The sequence below is a fragment of the Clupea harengus genome, chromosome 15 (assembly GCF_900700415.2).
Source record: "Clupea harengus chromosome 15, Ch_v2.0.2, whole genome shotgun sequence".
Taxonomy (NCBI): Eukaryota; Metazoa; Chordata; class Actinopteri; order Clupeiformes; family Clupeidae; genus Clupea; species Clupea harengus.
The window spans coordinates 6,138,122-6,157,107 of NC_045166.1; the positions used below are offsets into that span (position 1 = coordinate 6,138,122).

Genomic DNA, 18,986 nt, shown 5'->3' on the forward strand with positions numbered 1-18,986 from the left:
AAGCTATCTACACAACTTTTTATATGTCTACATTGACTCGTTTAGCTGTTCATGTGGTACACGTAGGTCTTAACTGAAGCTAACGCTTAGACCAACAATCCATTGGAACACATAGTAGCTAGCTAGCCTCGCTGCTAATAAGTCTAACGTTAGCATGCTGATATGAATAGACCCATTATAGTCAGGTGGCTTAATGCTCAATTGACTTGTTAACCGAACTTTTACGAAGTCATACAACTAAACACACAAGTGACTTGTTAACCTATGTCTACATTGACTCGGTTAGTTGTCCATGTGGTACACGAATGTTGCAGAGTATTGTCCTATTGTAGGACTTAACTGAAGCTAACGCTTAGACCAACAATCCATTGGAACACATAGTAGCTAGCTAGCCTCGCTGCTAATAAGTCTAACGTTAGCATGCTAATATGAATAGACCCATTATAGTCAGGTGGCTTAATGCTCAATTGACTTGTTAACGAACGTTTACGAAGTCATACAACTAAACACACAAGTGACTTGTTAACCTAACTTTTACGAAGCTATATGACCAAACACAAAGCTAGCACTGTTAATTCCGCTATAGCTAGCCAGGTCAATTAGCTCGCCTAAGATACTGCAATTTAAGCTAACCAATTACCTCATTTCCCCCAAAACCCATCGATTACATGTGTTTGTGATGTGTAACATATATCCTTAATCAGTCATTCAAGTTATTAACGTTTATTTACCGCTAGCGATTACACGACACAAGGGTAATTCAATCGCTATTAATGTTGAACTTGAACTTCAACAACGTCACACAATATTAAAAGTCAGGCATCGGCATGGTTCCTACAGAATAAATCAAAGGTCCTTGTCCATTTCTGCTGAAAAGCTTTATCCAACCAGAGACCGGCTTAAAGTGACGACATCCGGTTTTAATACACTTTCCCTGATCATACAGTTTTCCTACCGACAGGTGCCCCTCGATAGCCTGACGATGTCATACTCATAATTCTAGTCAGAATATGAGTCTGATATCGCTCCATTGGGCTGTGATTATGGGGCGTGTTTCAACCGAACCAGGAGAAAAAATGCCTCTTCGCTCAATTGGTTACCTACAACCAATCAGAACAACGTAGTATGTGACCAGGGGCAGCTGATACATTACACTTTTACCGGATCCCGTAGGAAGGAAGGCAAAAACATCTTTTCGATTGACAAATGCCTTAATCGCGTTTCTCTGTTCCTCTTTCAAAATGAATGCACTGTCAATGTCTAAATGGACTCGAATCTATACATTTCAGCTCTCCAGCGGCAGCCATGTTTGTTGAAAACGAATTCAACTTGTGTGTTGGTGACGTGGTTGGTTACGTTACTGTTGATCATCTGTCCATCATCGTATAAAGCCCGCCTTAACAATTTGATTGGTACGGCCGATATCGAGCCGCAGATAATTTCTCCTCAATGGAGTAATGCCAGACCGAACTTCCCAACCAAAAAATGTGTGGGCGGGGCTAAGTTCGGTCTGGTATCCAGGCTAGCCCCTCGACGGTAAATCGTAAGAATTTCCCCTGAAGCAATTCGAATCACCTCAATCAGCCCACTGTCCTCAACTATGTTGATGGGCCGACAGTCACCAGCAACCCAAATGGTAACCTTTTCACGGACTGGTCTAGTTATTTTCCTAGAGAAGTCATGGAGTGTGGGTTGGCGATCATCTAACCTGTGACTGCTTTCTGTCGGGTGCTTTGCATTAAGGTGATAACTTCAAGACGAGCTGCTTCTGTGATAGCTAAATTCACCTTGACAAATGCTACATACAACTTTAGTTTTGTCGATTGTTCCGTCATTTTGGCTCTTAAACAGAGACTTTCTGCCCAACAATCCCTCAGCTCTCTCCATCTTCAACTACCGCAGTGGTTCTCAAACTTATTCTGTCATTCCCCACTTTGAACAAGGGGGGCTATTTAAGCCCCACCTGTCCCTCATCGCGCCCATAAAATGGTAGGCCAAGCCCCCTACTTGCCCGAGGGGACACAGGTTCAAGTCTGGCCTGATGTCATTTCCCAATCCTCTCCCCACCTCTTTTCCGCCTCGCTTCCTGTCATAACTTCATGTCCTATCCAAATAAAGGCTTTTTTTTTTTTTTTTTTAAGTTTTTAAAGTTTTTTTCAAATATTTTATCGCGTTAATCGCGGCCGCATTAATCGCATAGATTAACGCGTTAACGCTGACAGCCCTAATATATATAGAGTGCAAAGTCGTAGCTAGTTAGAGGCTCCTCACTTACTTCCTGCAATTTATGCAGCTTTAGCATGTATTATGTTAAAGTTTGACTTGACCGGAGTAAACAGGCTATCACAGTGTGAGATACACGTGAGTGTGAGATACAATGTTTGAGGCGGTATTCTTCTCGGTAAATACGAGAACATCCGAAGTCAAAAAGCATTCGACGAGGATGGGATTCGAACCCACGCGTGCAGAGCACAATGGATTAGCAGTCCATCGCCTTAACCACTCGGCCACCTCGTCTTCTTCTCTGTTCCAAAATGCATACTTTATAACCGAATTATAACGTTATAGTTTACTTCATGTATATGTTTACTTTAAAACACTAACTTTCGTTCACCCAGATGGATTATTTCATCATGCAGTCTTAAATTTAAGTCATTTTTAAAGAATCAAAGCCTTGTCGCCAAGCAGGACCCGACAACTTCGTGAGTGTTTGCGTTAGCATGCTGAATCAACACTGGCTAACTAAAAATTTAACTATTTGTCCTGAAGAGTGATTCATCTGTTATAGTTTTGTGGTATTCTGACGCCCAAAGTATGAAGTTTCCCACAAATATTTGTTTTTTTCCGCCGTAGGATGGTATGATAGCTATTCCTAGCTATAGCTGTTACCATAGCCTCCCGTGCATTTTGCCAACACGCAGGCGCATCGAGTTGTGTATGTTAACCCAGCCAAGCCTGGCTACATTCTCTCCTGTGGATCGCCAAAATGACATTGGAAGAAAGATTAATTTCTGCTGTTTCTGATTATCCAGAGTTATACAACTCAACTTTGAATTCTTACAAGGATGCCGACAGAAAGGCAAAAGCATGGAGGGCTGTAAGTTTGCAAGTTGAAATGCCAGGTAATAATGTATCTATTTTCCAAACAAGCTTGCTTCTTGTAAGCTTAGCTATCCTATCCTCCTAGCTAGCTAGTTAGCTGGCCAGTGAGCTGTAAAACTGTACGGCAGCTTCGCTTGTAAGCTAGCTACTTTGCTAGCCGGCGATGGTTTGAATCTTACATTAGCTGAATTCTTGAGCAATGAGCTGGCGTTAAATGTTTATAAATAATCACGTGTCGTGCAGTCCCTTGAACGCCGTTATAACAGTTCGTTATATCATGTCCCCGTAAACCTAACGTGACAGCAACATTTCATTTCTATGAACATGAAGCTAGTATTTCTGCTCTTTCGGCACAACAAAGTGCTCTGTTAGCTAGCTAGCTTTTCGCCAGCTTGCTAAATTAGCTGGTAATCTTACCGGTGTTTTGAACTACATTTTTAAATCTATATTGCAATGGGTATTAAGAGTGTTGATGTTTGATTTACTCTGCCATAAGGTTTTCATCCAAAACATGGGCCCCCTTATAAGACAGGCGGTCGAAGTTAGTTGCTGCTGTGTCTAACGAGAAACGAGTTATCCCTGTGTGAGATACAATGTTGGAGCTTCTATATCAAGTATTTTACTTTCTGTGTGTCAAGTCACAATGTTCAGGGGAGAATGTATATGTTGAGTATTCTTTATGGAGGACTCGTTTGCTCTTATATTCTTAATGTAGAGGAAGACTGCCGAAGAAAATGGAAAAGCCTGAGAGACATGTTCATCAAAGACAAACGTTCTGAGCAGCGGCGGAGAGCATCAGGAGGCACTCATCGGAGCTGGAAGTACAGCTGGCAGATGGCCTTCCTGACCCCCTTCATCCAGTCGAGATCCTCTCAGGCCAATGCGACAATAGACGATCCGGACGATGAACGCGACGATGAAGACGGGGAGGACGAGAGACCCGCAGAAAGCAATTCATCCTTTGTAATACACGAAATCGAAGGAGAGCACAGCGGACTAGACGCGTCCTCGCACTACCCCCCTTCAGGTTCACACACATCTAGTAGGAAAAGGAAATGGCAGGTAGACGGGGCAGATGACTTGGAAGATGAGATGTTTCTCTTCAGCTTGCTCCCTTACCTTAGACGGCTATCCTATGCCAAGAAGAGTGCTGTAAAATTGAAAATACACCAAATATTATATGAAGCAGAGTTTCAGTAGAACTTATCTTTAATTTACCTAGTTTTTTTATACTAAGAAAAATATGGTTGTTTCCTCTGTATTATTCTGTCAGAAAATGAACATGACAACAGTTGCACAACAGATGTGTTGTGAATTTTTTTCTGAATAAATCCAGCCAACACATCTGACTAATTTAGTTCTTGGGTGGTTTTGTTGTACAACAAACAGCTCTCTGGACCAAATGAATGATATTCATATTTCATGAGTTACTGAGTGTCACGAGTTTTTCATGCTTCTTGTCTGTTGGGACCCGTTTTCACTGACTGGCTTGAATAAGCGCACAACCCACAGACAGGTCAACTCACTACTGATGCAAAAGTTTAGTGGAAAATGTGGACTTGAACATAATGATGTAAAGTGAATAATACCAATACCATTTTACCTTCAGCTTGTTTTGGATTTAGGACCTTTATATGGTAGCATGTCCATTGAGGTAGTTTTAGCCAGTCAGCTTGATGGGTTTTAAAAGCTTCCACTGGCTTCTGTAAACGGTTCTTTCCGTTTTCTTTTCTAGTGTCACTTTTCCATAGGTTTATCATGTGTTGCTGTTTGACTTGGGTGGCCCTTGTTTATGTTTATGTAACAGTTGTGATTGTTCTGTGTCCAAAGAATGCATGTAACCATCCCATCACCAATGGAAAAAATCAATTGTTTAAAAAGATCTATTATGATGAGCTCTGTGATTCAATGCAGTCAAGTGGTCTGGAAATGTGTGAACTTTTTGGTTAAGACCTACATCCAGCAGTACATTTGAAAAGGAAAGAGTAAGATAGTGGAAGCAACATTAATGACATCGAAGAGGCATCTCTTGTTATCGTAGGCATAGCGATGACTGTTTCCAAAGCTGAGTCTGACATATTGTACTTTGTTTTCCTTAAATTATGAAAACCTAAGCCATCTGTGTTATCTTGAACTATATGCCTATTAGGGAAAGGCAAGAATAGTGATGCCTGTTCCAGTCACTGGTTTATACAGTATGTATTACTTATTGATTTAAAACAGTCAACCCCTTACAGTCTATACAGTCACTTAGGATAATAGTGGAAACAGCTGTTAATTTTAAGTTAAACATTGCCAAGTGCCCCGATGTTTTTGATATTGGTGTTACACAGATTATACTAAGCATGTAATTCACCTAAGCAGGCAACTCTAGCCTGTCATTACATAATGTATAAAGAGAAATCTCAGTGTTGTCAGGTGAGCCTTTTTGTGCATCACCTGTGGATCACAAATATGTAGCATATAGCTGTATGTGTGAGCTGTTGCCTTAAAAAAAAAAAAAACATTCAGATGCTCATCACCACACATAGACTGAGTTTCAGAGTTTCAATGTGCTACAATGGAGTTCCTCAACAATTGACCTTGCCAGTGGTTACCATCAGGTGGCGGTAAAACAACACGAAAGGCATAAAGCCACTTTTGTAGCACCCAGGATGTGTGCACATCTGGGGGTCTCTTTGAGAGGTAAGTGTGAGGACCATGAACGATCATCCAGATCATGTTGATACCCTTCAAATTTTTTTAGATGTACCTATAGAGAATGTATATCTATACAATGCTTTATTCCTTGGTTTCTTTTCCATTTGTGTTTTGTGTCAGCCAGAGGCTAGGGAATGAAAGTGAAAAATGTAAAGTGTATGAGTGAAATGGGAACAGCGTACAACAGCATACACGACCGTATAAACATTAACGTTAAGTACAAACGTGACGTGATGCATCTAATTTAACTATAGTGGATCAATGACTGTCAAGTGTTTTCAACATCTGCTTTGCGCTCCCCACTGATCAAACGCATGTATTGCAAGTTGGAGGTAAGGAGTGGTGCGGCTGACTCAAGTGGGCTTTGCTTTCCTTTTTCACATATCGCTATCCAATGGGATACTTCCTACTCCCTGTCCGCCGCAACGCCACAGGAGTTCACTTCCTGTTAGAGTACCACAATTCCAAACAGACAACAGGAATTTTTCGGGCGTCATGCTTGAACTCCTCCACAGGTCGGGATAAATGAAAGTAAGGGAATGCAGTATTTCTGTTCCTTCCAGCTATGTTCGGAGTGCTTCCATGGTGGCGTTGACTTTGAAGTATGCCAGTGTAAGAAGTAAACCCTAACCTCGCTTGACGCAAATCTTGTAATTGTTATGCGTAAAATGCTAGCGTTACCTTTTCTCACTTGGGTGAAGTATGTGTTCATCTATTGCGCACAGCCAAACTGAGCCATGGTAAATATTATTTAAAACATTTTAAATGTTATCAGCCGGCATTCGTTTCTGTGGCTAACGCTAGCATTCATCGCTTTGCCCAGTTTGGGGGTCAAGGGATGAGGGAAATGCCTGTTTTTGGCTAACTTACTTTCATGATGTAGTTTGCGTATAAACAGTTGGCAAAGCTTACGTTCTACAGTTGAATCAGTCGTCCACCATAGGAAAACGGCTAATTTTGCTAACAGTGGCTAACTCTCCTTTACCAATGAGAGCAAAGATGCGTCCCGCGGTGAGTTGTATTGTTGCAATGGAATGCGATTGTAGTCCGCATTGCAACGAATGGATCGATAAAGTATCGTTATCATTTGGCCCACGTGTGTGATGCTCCGAAAAGTGTGTCAGTCAACCTTATACCGGGGTCCTTATCACAACGACACCTACATCACGCTACGTGAGAGAAAAAAACATTATGTTCACAATTATTTCTGTTCAGTTCTTAGGTACTCAAAGTCTCACGAATTTGTGGCGATTGTAATGACTGTGTTTCGAGTGAGAGAGTCTCGCCGCCTCTCTTGTATTGTTCATGCACCGTCTTTTGACAAACTCATTTAGGAAAGTAATAATAGTTTATTTGCATTGTTTCATCTTTACATTATCCTTTTGTCTGGAAGCAGTTACATAGCCTAGGCCTATATCTAAACACTTGTGAAAGAACTAAGACATCAGAATTTAAACTGAAATATTAAACGATGTATATCCAAGGATTTTTCCAATTGACACATCATCTTATTACAGTCAGTGCTCCATCTCTCTATCACCATAGCCCAAACACACACGCACGCACACACAACCTTGAATGTCCTTACACCACATAGTCATTGGCTTATAGAGTGCTGAAGTCAAAACTGTTGGCAGTCTCTACCCTCGCCTATAATTTAATTAGGCAGCCCAGGCATTTTGTCAGAGGAGTCTGTCATGACCTTTCAGGGGTTTGATGGAGGCTGAAGTCATTCTTGGGGGAAAATGGATTAGTGGTGTACTTGCCCTTGGAAAGGCCATTTCTCCTCAGGAGACTGTGCCTTTCCAGACCGTATGACCATAAATCTAAACTATGGGTTTGTGTAACTGTGGGTTTGGCTAATTCTACACAGACTTCTCGATAGTGTGTGTGTGTGTGTGTGTGCATGTGCTTGACCGGACATGGTGTGTCTTTCAGTAATCTGCGTCTTACAACCACTTAACATCATATGAACGTTGCCAACAAACGCCTGGGAGCCAGAGTACGCAGGCTAGTTGTGTTGGAAGATTATGAAAAACATGGCAAAAATAAGCTTCGCAATACAACTTGTGTAGGGTGCCCAACCTTTGTGTGAAGTGGATTAACACATTTTTTTGACGTGCAGACCTTGTTTGTCACATTTTTCTCAGCTAAGAGGATTGTTGATTCATTATGTTTGAAGTGTTAATAAGTTGCTGTGTCATGACCCTCGTGACCTGTACTGAGAGATGCATCTTGTGTTTTTGCACAGATTTGACTGTAAACTGGGCTTAGCTGAGTGAGTTGTTATCCTTTGCTGTTTTGTTTTTTCGCTGGGTCCTCAGATATTGCTTGGTCAGTATATTTCCAGGCGACTTTTTCAGATCTGGGCCCTTGGTTAGTCCATTAGCTGAACTGGAGGAACCACTGTGATTTGTGCAGGAGGTTAATAACCCAGATGGGGTCGGTTCTTCTGGGGTCGCTGCTTCTTAGCCATGCAGCTGGAAGTGGGTGATGGGGAAACCTAAGTTGAGCCCACTACTGCCCCCCCCCCCCCCCCCCCCCACCATCACCCTCGCCTCCCCTCAAGAAAGACAAATGCATGCACACCCACATAAAAACATACACTGTCACACCATCATCACCATTAGACCTACAGAGAGAAGGGTGAAGATTACGTCCTCCTAAATGAAGAGACGAGGAGCTAAGCCAAAAGATGACATCATATATTTTATAGCCTCTGACTGTGACAAGGGTGTGTGTGTGTGTATGTGTATGTGTATGTGTGGAGAGGGGGTGCAGAAGGTGTATTTGGTGATAAATTAGTGCGGGCTTCACTCTTGTCCCATTGAGGTCTGTCAAAAGACTTTTATTTTACTACATGATGATTTAATTCTGTGACTGTCAAGTTGTTAAATGCTGTTTCTGTAACTACGGACTGTATCTCTAACCTTATGCAGCAACAAATCATGTTTTTGACTGTTCCCTGTTAAGAACAACACTTCCAATTCTCATCATAATAATCTTTCAAAGGAGATCATTATTTGTTTACTCTTGATGATTAAGAAGTATAATTACCAAGCAACTGTGGATGATCTATGCTCTTGGTGAGCCTATTTTCTTTCTGTCTTGGATCGTGGGATTGCGTGGAATTTCCCTCTGGTTCCCAAGTTAATTTGTCTTCTTTGTCAACCTCTCTTATCAGCCGCTCCGGAGCAAAGTGGGGTGAGATCATACACTTCCAAAGCTGGAATCCGGAGTGCAAGGAGTACGGTTTTCCCATGGTTAGAGCCTTCCCAGTAAGTTCTTTAATGCATTCCGTCCCTATCAGTGGCCTTAACTCAGGGTCAAATATTTTGAAGATGCAGTTGGTCTCTGCACTGTGGGGAAATCTCTAGCGTCGCATAGCAAATTGATCTACTTATCTAAAACATCTGCTTCTTACTAAGCGTAGTGAATCAACTAACCCACTTGTCACAAAACTGCTTTGCTTGGTTTTTCCACTAGAGGGTGCTCATGAGCCAATCGCAAATCCCTAACACTGCTTGATAATAGGTTGGTTTAAGACGACGCTGTTCCTATCCCCAACATGTTAGCAGAGGATGTGAATCTCAGTGTCTCCTGGAGTGGAGGTTAGTTGTTATTGGGTCATTTGCATTATACTGAACTAGTATTGGAAAGCAATAGTATTACCATAGCCAAATTCTGAGCTTATATTTTAGTGTCCTACATCTGAAAAGCTCTCAGGCAATGACCGCTTTCTTTGGTGAAACTGAGATGCTGGCTCGGCCCCGGTACTTCCCAAGGACAGCGAATCGGAGCAAACTAATTCTCGAATTCCAAATGCGTCGAGGTCGCATTTGCGCATTTGACTGTCACTCATGCTGCAGTTTAACATTAACCAAAAATGAGCTGGGTTGCCTGAGCTGCATATTTTAAGTCAGCAAACACTGCCTTGAAGACATAACATGTCAGCTCGGATTATACACGGTCCAACTCACACTGACTCTGACCACTTCAATGTGCGCACAAACACGCACACACACACACGTACACAAAGATTTGGTTAAAAAAATATGTGTAACACTGATAGGTTTGATTTCTTCAGTAAAAATGTTTTGCCTTCACAACCCAATTGCATTTCTAAATGACATTTTAAATCAAATTCCAACCTTCAGTTCAGTGTCCTATACCCCTTTGCTTAGTGCAGAAGAAAATAATACACATGCTGACACCCTGAAGGCTGCAGGGGTATTCTCCTCGGGGACAGAGTCCCAAAGTTTGCCAGCTGAAGCCCTGTGGATGGCTTTTCCCCCTTCTTTTTTTTGAAATGGTAGTGGGCCTATTTTTGCAGGCTGCCGTGGGAGATTTATTTAGCTCAGCATGGATAGGAAACAGGGCTGCTCCCTCTGTTTATGGCCTGGCTGCTTTCAGACCAGGGTCTGCTATCAGTGTCAGTGTGCAGTTATTTAATTATTTAATATTTTTCACAGATGTCTGTGAAGAAGAGCAATGTCGTGGTTAAAAGTCACATTTTAACCTGAAATTATGATCCGTGTGTGTGTGGGGGGGGGGGGGGGGATTACCTTTATTTCTTTATTTACTCAACACAAAGCACATTGAATCAATATCACTGGATGAAAAGTGGAACGTTTTGAACGCTCCTTGCAAAGAGGACACAAAGGCTGGGTTTGTGAGGCCACAACCATGGCTGTGACTCGACATTCCTCTCTCTCTCTCTCTCTCTCTCTCTCTCTCGAGCAAGTGCTGTGCCAGATTCGACTGCAAAAACACAGAGGGGTTGTTTCCCTGTGCTTGGCAGACCGCTGGCTGCCCCGTGATGGAGGGGCGCAGCGCTTCGGACGTTTTTTTTTTTTTAGGTCTTCACAGGCCCCCATCTTGGCCCGGCTCGGACAACTGGGCCCGACAGCTGTGAGCAACAGCTGCACACGGCTCCCGGACTCTGGGTCCGACAGCACCGCAAGGAGCCCTCACGTTGCTCGCTGATCAGATGCCATCGATATGGCTGTCCCTTTTCAGGGGCATCTGCTTGAAGTATTAAGGTAGTTCCTCACCCTAACTAAGATGGGACTGATGAGGACTTTGGGTATGCTTTGTTGTGTGGCCAGCTCAATGTATCGTTTTTTTATATATATATATATATGAGAGAGAGAGAGAGAGAGAGAGAGAGAGAGAGAGAGAGAGAGAGAGAGAGAGAGAGAGAGAGAGAGAGAGAGAGAGAGAGAGAGAGAGAGAGAGAGAGAGAGAGAGAGAGAGAGAGAGAGAGAGAGAGAGAGAGAGAGAGAGAGAGAGAGAGAGAGAGAGAGAGAGAGAGAGAGAGACTGTTCAGAGTGTCATGTAAGAGTTCACATTTATTCATATTCCTAATTCATTTAGCAGATGCTTTTATCTAAAGCAAATTACAGTCAAACCACAGTCAAGTTAGGAGGTACCACCAAACTAGTTCTAGTTTACGCTTTGAATATGCCAACCAAGAAGACAAACTAGTTCTAGTTTACGCTTTGAATATGCCAACCAAGAAGACCATTTCAAGCTCTCTCTCTCTCTTTTAATGTAGCATACTATGCTTCACATGGAGAGAAGAAGTACAACTATCCATCGAGCTGAAGACAGCCATCCCTAGTAAGGGGTTAGATTAGACCCATCCCTCTGCAGATTTACGACACTGTTACCCAGGGTTCCGCTCAAGGTCAGGACCTCGAGAGGTCACCGCGATCCCAGTGGAAATGGAGCGGTCTCTGATAAACTGACCTCCTCAGGAACAAACTGGGCTCGCAGCCCTGACGGCATGAAAATTTTTGCATCAGGCTTGACACGGAGAAAAGAAAAACAGAAAAAAAAGTTTATAGGTCATCTCTTGTTTGAAGCCCCAGCCTGCTCCTTAACCCTTAAGCCCGGGGATATCAAGTCATAAAAGAAATCAAAAGGCTGCCAGTCCTCGGGTTTTGTGTCTTTTGTATCTGACCCAAAACTATCAGCGTTTCATCCACCGATTGGCACGCCCAATCAAAGGCTCGCAATAACTTGCAATTGTCTGAGCAGCTTCGGAGTTGGACGGCCTGTGGGATTGTCAGCCTATCATGTCGAACATACCATCCAACCAGGCAATAGATCATGTCATCTCTATCATGGGGCTTTATAGACCTGATAATTGAAACCAGGCTCTCAATAGGGCCTCCTCCGGATTGGCGGCCTGAGACGGTGGGAAATCAATAGTGCATGTTGCTCCTCCGAAGCTGCATGCGAAACGTTAGAGATGAGACTGTCCCGTTCTCCTCCCAGCTATTCGGCGAGGGTCTGGTGGGACGTGCGTCGAGGAACAACACGTGGCTCTGTCTTTTGCGTTCGCCCTCCGTACCCCCTTGCTATCTCGTTCCGGGGGGTGCAGCTGTCACTGTTTGTATATTTGATATACTGTGGGGATGCTGAAAAGCAACAGGTGTTGTGTATTAGTTCCACCAGTTTACTCCCCCCACACCTCTCCAACCCCCTCCCGGATGTCAGGCTGGAGTCAATAGAGTTGTCAGAGTGTATTACAGTAATATATGGCAATCGGACATTTAAATGGACCATTGCTACAAACCAATCATCCTATACCCCCCCCCCGTCTCTCCTTCTTTTTTCTCGGAAGAAAATGGGGGTAAGGAGAAATAATGGCCTTCAGGTGGAGTGACCTCAAAGCTAAATCAGCAGGATGGAGAACTCTTTGAACCTTTTGTTCTTTCCTCAGCTCCTTCCTCTCAACAGGCCCCAACCACAGAGTCCGTTCCCAGCCCGGCTGCACGTTATTTGTGGACTTCCTGTATGGACTGGAAAGGCCATTGTCCTCTGCTCTGTCCGAGTGATAGTTTTATGTGTATAAGTGGACGATCTTTTCTTTTTTTTAATCTTTTGGTTATTTTTCGATTGGTCTCTGATTTGATTTTTCACATGTTTTTAGACTTAAAAGTTATGAAATAGCTGTGGTTAAAACTCCGGTGTTCTGTTGCACTTATCTAATGTCACACTGAGGCTGCGGTAGACGTGGCATGCGTTTAATGGGGAATGTGGTCAGCCCCATCCAGTAATAGGTGCATGTATACATCACGTGTGAAGTGAGGTAGTGTCTGATTGTAATGCTTTTTGGCGGCTTTTGAGGTGTTCTGGGTGACTGAGTAGGCGCTTGGCTCTCTTCCCCCCCCCCCCACACACACACTCACACACCCCCACCCCAAGGAAAGGTTTCAATACCCCTGCAGAGAAAAATCTCATTAGGATTTGTTGCGCACAACACAAGGAACTGACCCCATGCAGGATTTTCTCCACTGGACACATGTTTCTAACCACTGCCCGACTTGGAGCTCTTGTGCTTGTCCAATCGCATTTGGCTCAGGCTCTCCTGACCTCGGGTTTCAGTTATTCCTCTGAAGATGGTGTCCCCCCAACCCCCCCCCCCCCCCATACATTTCTCTAAAACATCTACCATGAATAACATCACAAAGTAAACTGATTTGCTGGGCACTGATTGGGCCACTGCAAATCTGTGGAATCTGCAGCTGAATTCAAATTCCCTACGAACGTAACCAAAGAGGAATGATTTGAAGGAAGCACATAAGAACGTAACCAAAGAGGAATGATTTGAAGGAAGCACATAAGAACGTAACCAATGAGGAATGATTTGAAGGAAGCACATTGCTTGTATTGTTTTTGGGGATTTTTATTGTTACGAACTGGATTGAAATGTGAGTCCTGGAGGCATCGGCGCTCGTATGTCCTTGCCAAAGGCTGCCTCTCAGACACAGGATGTCCAGAAGTGGGCCTGGAGTGTGAGGAACGCGGGGGCTCCTGCTGTGATTTAGATCCCCGACGTTGTCTTGACCGGAGACAACTTGGACGGGGCCGATAATTCCGGGGCTTGTTCTGCCCCCGCCTGCCTGGGACCTCAATTAACTAGCGGGATCAAGAAAGACAAATTGTTATTTTTCAGAAAATGCTTTCATTGGATACAGAGAAAGCAGAGCAAACTCCTAGAGACTAATGGCCAGACACGTTCTTCCTCACGTTCATATCTATACACATACACACACACACACACACAAATGCTGGTTCACACAAACTTTTATAATTATTCCCATCGCACTTGATGGGCCAAAGAATAGAGAAGAAACTGTTGAGATGAATGCCTGTACATTTGCTTTATACTTCCACACTCTTCCACACATCCACATCCACACACAGGCATGCAATGTGTTTGAATGCTGGTTCACACACGCACTCGCACACACATACATTCACACACTCACATACTCACACACTCACACACACTCTAGCAGTTATAGTCATTACCGTCACACTCATTAGCGCTGTACGGTGAGAGGCCTCGTCTCCACTGGAAGCCCCTCGCCTGTGACCAGTGAGTGATCCTGACTAATGGTGCTCAAATGGAGTCTGTAACTCAGTATGCCGTCTTCAAAACAAGTCTACTTTCAGGGCCACGTATTTCTGTTTTAGAGTGTGTGTGTGTCTGCATGTGTGCATGTCTATCACTGTAACTGCAGTTGGTAAGGAAAAGATGCCATACTTCATGGACTTACTAACTGCAGGATGCTTAATGATGGCACCGTTCCAATCAGTAGTGGAGACTCGAGGTGAATGTAATTTATCACTGGGGCCTCCACCAGTTCAGCCTGAGGTTTTGAACCCAAGCAGTGGAACATTTCTTCTTCTTCTTCTTCTAGCATGTTTCAACAGGTGCATGGTGAGAGGGTCAAGGATGTGTGTGTTTTTTTTTTGTTGTTTTTGTTTATTTTCCCAGTCATATTTTGGAGTAAGCAAGTCTTTCCAACCCAACTATTTTTCCACACAGGAGGGACGAATGAATGCATTACTGAGCCAATCAGCATAAGACAGATGGAATAAGAATGCATTACTGAGCCAATCAGCTTAAGACAGATGGAATAAGTAAGAATGACAGCTTCATTTCTTGGCCATCTCTCCCTTGAAGGGAACTGTGTGTGTGTGTGTGTGTGTAACCCATTATCTTTTCTTTGGCTGTCACTTTAAAACATTTACCCAACTGGGGTGAGCAGAAAGCAAGCCTTGGGCGTTTCTTTCAGTCTTTTAGTTATTTCGACATAGGTTAGAACCTCAAGGTTCACCATTTCTGTGAAGGGGGCTTTGATATGTGCAAGACCAGCCAACAGTGCAAAGGGTCGAGCAGCTTGACCTCTTTGCTGCTGATGAGTTCCCAGGAAATGTCAGCTTCCAAAAGCCCACTTGCCAGCTGCTGTCATTAGTTCATCTGATGCCTTATCCTGAAAAATTGCCTGTCTTTTAGTCTGGTCCCATGTTAGCATTTCTGCTGAACAACTTCCAAGACCTTGACCTCCCCCACCACTACCACCACCAACACCACCGCTGGTGTACCCTAATTCAATAAGAGATAAATTGGAAAAATGTGCAAACGCAAGCCATATTCCACTGGGCCAGAGAGATAGAGTGTGTGTGTGAGAGAGAGAGAGAGAGAGAGCGAGAGGAGTGGAGTGGATAGGCACATACCCCTTTGGTCCTTGCCGTAAATCTCCCCAGAGTTCCATCTGTGTGTTTCCGAAAAGGCCTTCACAAAATGTCCATTACACTGACACAAACCAGAGGACAGAGAGAGAGAGAGGGGGGGGGGACAGACAGAGAGAGAGAGAGTGAGAGAGAAGGAGAGTGCGAGAGCGAGTGAGTGAGGACGGGAAGGAGCACCAGTATTCTAAGCTTGGAGGCCGCCCAAGTCATCCCCTCACCCCTTCCCTCCAGGCCCACTGATTGGGTTGCCATGCAGCAGTGGTGGCGGCAAGTGTGTTTTGGTTCCCTCGAAGCTACACAGGCCAAAAACTCTTTCCTTTTACCTCAGTCCATTGTTTGAATAGAGCTCTGTGAAGTAAGTAGCACTCTAGGTCTAAAAGAGCTTGAGGGGGGGAAAAAGAGCCGCCTGCCAGGCAAATGCATTTAGCATGCCGCTCCCTTCTAGGGATGTTGGTTTGATGGCGGCGGCCAATGTTTTGCATAAGTGGAAAGTTTATGATTTAGCTGTGGTTTAAGATCAAGTATTCAGCCCTGCCGTGGGAAGTCAATGGCTTTATCGCGCGCCAGTGCAGTCTATGAATGGGTGTTATAAAAAAAAAAACTAAAAACGAAGGAGAAAAAAAAAAGTTGGATGATTTAGTTAATTGAAGCATTAACTGCGCTTGCTTAAATATTAGTTATGTGCGCAACGAGAGCGGTGAGTGCTGGCAGGCATTTCTTTGAATGAGTTTTGAAACTAACTGAGAGAGAAGTAAAAGCCCAGAGATTTCTTTTCCATTCCGTTGAGTCAAATGAATACTCATTCTGCCTCTGGGGCCACAGCAGTGGAGCTTTTTACTCTGAGCTGGAGGAATTAACATTGCGCAGTTACCAGTCCCAAATGTGTGTGTGAGTGTGTGTGCGCGCACTAGGGGTCGACTGATATATTGGTGTTGCTACTAGGGATGGGCATAATTAATCGACGATCGATTAATTGATCATTAAGAATTTCCTCGATGAAATTATTTTTTCATCGATTAAAACTAATGCATGTTCTGTTGCGTAGTGTGCGTGTAATTTATTTATTTTAGTGCTGTCAAAGTTAACACGTTATTCTATGAGATTATTGTGGCCGAGATTAATGCAATAAAATATTTGAACGCAGTTAACGCAACTTTGTTTTCTTCCGGTGCGCGTTGACCCATGGCACGAAACTGCCGCGTGTCTGCAGTCAGTTAGATAGAAGAGACCGAGACGGTAGTTGAAGATGGAGAGAGCTGAGGGATTGTTGGGCGGAAAGTTTCTGTTTAAGAGGCAAAATGACAGAACAATCGACAAAACTAAAGTTGTATGTAGCATTTGTCAAGCTGAATGTAGCTATTACAGAAGCAGCTCGTCTTTAAGTTATCACCTTAATGCAAAGCACCCGACAGAAAGCAGTCCCAGGTTAGATGGTCGCCAACCCACACTCCACGACTTCTCTAGGAAATGAACTAGACCAGTCCGTGAAAAGGTTACCAACGCTGTAGCAGTTTAGGTTGCCGGTGACTGTCGGCCCATCAACATAGTTGAAGACGGTGGGCTGACTGAGGTGATTCGAATTGCTTCAGGGGACAATTCTTACGATTTACCGTCGAGGGGCACCATTGTGTCTCGCATACATTCCTTGTATGACGGCGAGAGAGCACGAAAAAAATACAATTAAACAACAATGTCTAAAATACACGCTGTCTGAAGTGATTAAGTCTTGAGAAGAAAACAAACTTTTAATCACGATGAATCTAGATGAATGAATTTCAAAATGTGAGATTAATTAGTTAGAGAGAAAAAAAAAGTTGTGTTTATGAGCACCGGCTTCTAGCTGTCGGCTCCGCTGCTTAAGAGAACAGCAGCGCATATTTTCAAGTGTAACCATTGAACGGATCCCGTTTAACTGCCACAAGAGTTGTCCATCTTGTAATAAAGATCTCAATGAGGAAACACGCTGTGTTTTTTCTATTTTCACTGCATTTTAATATAGCCTATAAATAGTGAATTTTAATATAAAAATATTAATGATTAATCGAAAATCGATTGTTAATTCTCCCGACGATCGATTAAGACAATTTAATCGAATGCCCATCCCTAGTTGCTACTATGGGCTACTATTAGCCCCTTTTCACACTTATTGGTCCGTACCGGTGTCAGCCTCCTCATATCGGTGTTGCTAATATTTGTCCAAATGCGCCCTCCTGTGTTTACGCTATGTATGGCAGATTTACATGCATGCAGAGTTCAACTAGAACTATTTATATTTTATTCTTTCATCTTTTGTATAACTATTTTTTATTAACATTAATTTGTGGAGACTCCAGGGAACACTGTTAGATATTCACTGCTCTTGAACTAGCACAGGTTGGTTAACCATTTCAAGTGAACGACTGTAACATTCTATTTGAGCACACTAGCACAGGCACCATTTAGGCAGATTGTATATCTTAAGAATGATTCAGACGTGATAAATGTACAATGTAAAATGTAATGGTGTAATGATAAGCATAAGCATTTAGGTTAGCTGGCTAGCTAGTTGACGTTAGCTTCACCCCTTGTCTTTGCTACGCTAGTCATTGCCATTGTTGGTGCCATGTTTTAAAGTTCAGTAAAGTTCAGGCTCAGGGTCAAGCAAAAGCAAAATACATTAACACTATTTATGCATTCAGCATGCGCTTTTATCCAAAATGACTAACTCCAGAGCGACTTACAGTGCAGTTTTTCACCAGTATGTCTGCTTCCTGGAAATAAAACCATTGGAGACCTTTTGATAAAATTAGATTTAGGCTTATTTCACGCTTTGGCGAATCGTAGCTGAATTACATTATCAGCAACTAACTAACGTTAGCGCTTTTGGCCATGAAGGTGCAGAGAAAACTAGTTGATGAAAAACCAACACCAGATTCACATGATTTATTGATAACATCTGATTTCAAACACTGCCATTGAGTGATTTAGCTTGTGCAGTGCAGATAGCAACAGCAGAAGAACTATACTTTGAAGACACCCGAGCGCACACCAAGACGCATTTGGAAGTGTACGCCTTTAGGGATAACCTGTTCACCCCTTCACAGACACGTCGTAGAGAAAATATTGATTAAGCTCCTTGTGTAGGCTGTGCAGCACAGTTTCAACAGTGTTTCCTTTGTTAATTCTCTGCTATGATACGTCTTTGAAAATGAAGTACTGTTAAATAGGTATTTAATGAATGAGTAAAATTAAATATGTTGAATTGTAATATTGCAATGATACTGTACCACCCATTACCAGGTTATGTAATTAGTTAGTTTGAAGAGTGTTGTTCTTTGTCTTTTGAACAATTTTTTGAGTTGTTTTCACAGTATGTAAATTACTTTTAAGCTTGTAAAAGAATGATTATTTCCTGGTGGTATCCAGGTTGTTTCTCATAGAAATGAAATCATTATAATTCTCTTTGTGCTTTTGCTTTTGCAACAGACAAATGTAAATTAATATAAGTCCAAAATATTGGCCAAATATCAGTCATCGGCCATTCTAAGCCATTACATATTGATAAATGATTCTTAGAAATGTATATTAGTGTGTGTCTGTGTGGGCACGCACACTTGCTCTCACATTTGTGTGTGTGTGTGGGAACATTGCAT

At 42.9% G+C, this 18,986-nt stretch overlaps 2 protein-coding genes and 1 non-coding gene across 8 annotated transcripts in view; 2 read left to right on the top strand and 1 right to left on the bottom strand.

The window, feature by feature from the left end:
* The first annotated feature begins 2,123 nt into the window (after window positions 1-2,123).
* LOC105899423 (MADF and BESS domain-containing protein) lies at window positions 2,124-4,451 on the top strand. Of its 2 annotated transcripts, XM_031582266.2 has the most exons (3): window positions 2,124-2,702; window positions 3,033-3,122; window positions 3,818-4,451. In XM_031582266.2, the coding sequence occupies exons 2-3, from the start codon at window positions 3,116-3,118 to the stop codon at window positions 4,300-4,302; spliced, it is 492 nt and encodes a 163-aa protein (XP_031438126.1). In that variant the 5' UTR covers window positions 2,124-2,702; window positions 3,033-3,115; the 3' UTR covers window positions 4,303-4,451. The 2 variants fall into 2 exon arrangements, with proteins under 2 accessions (XP_031438126.1, XP_012682061.1); XM_012826607.2 differs by lacking the exon at window positions 2,124-2,702 and having other exon boundaries at window positions 2,942-3,122.
* Window positions 2,436-2,517, bottom strand: trnas-gcu. The gene has a single exon. It is a non-coding gene; the product is annotated as a tRNA-Ser (tRNA).
* Window positions 4,452-4,599: 148 nt separating the features above from the next.
* The window catches only part of disp1 (dispatched homolog 1 (Drosophila)), a 63,077-nt gene continuing 48,690 nt past the window's right edge, over window positions 4,600-18,986 (top strand). Inside the window, exons 1-2 of one of the 5 annotated variants that reach the window (XM_012826660.3) lie at window positions 4,600-6,333; window positions 8,987-9,080. The gene's annotated coding sequence lies outside the window, so the exon portion shown is untranslated. Of the gene's footprint in view, window positions 6,415-8,414; window positions 9,081-18,986 lie in introns of those variants that run through there. The other 4 variants (XM_031582261.2, XM_031582263.2, XM_031582264.2 and 1 more) reach the window with 4 other exon arrangements.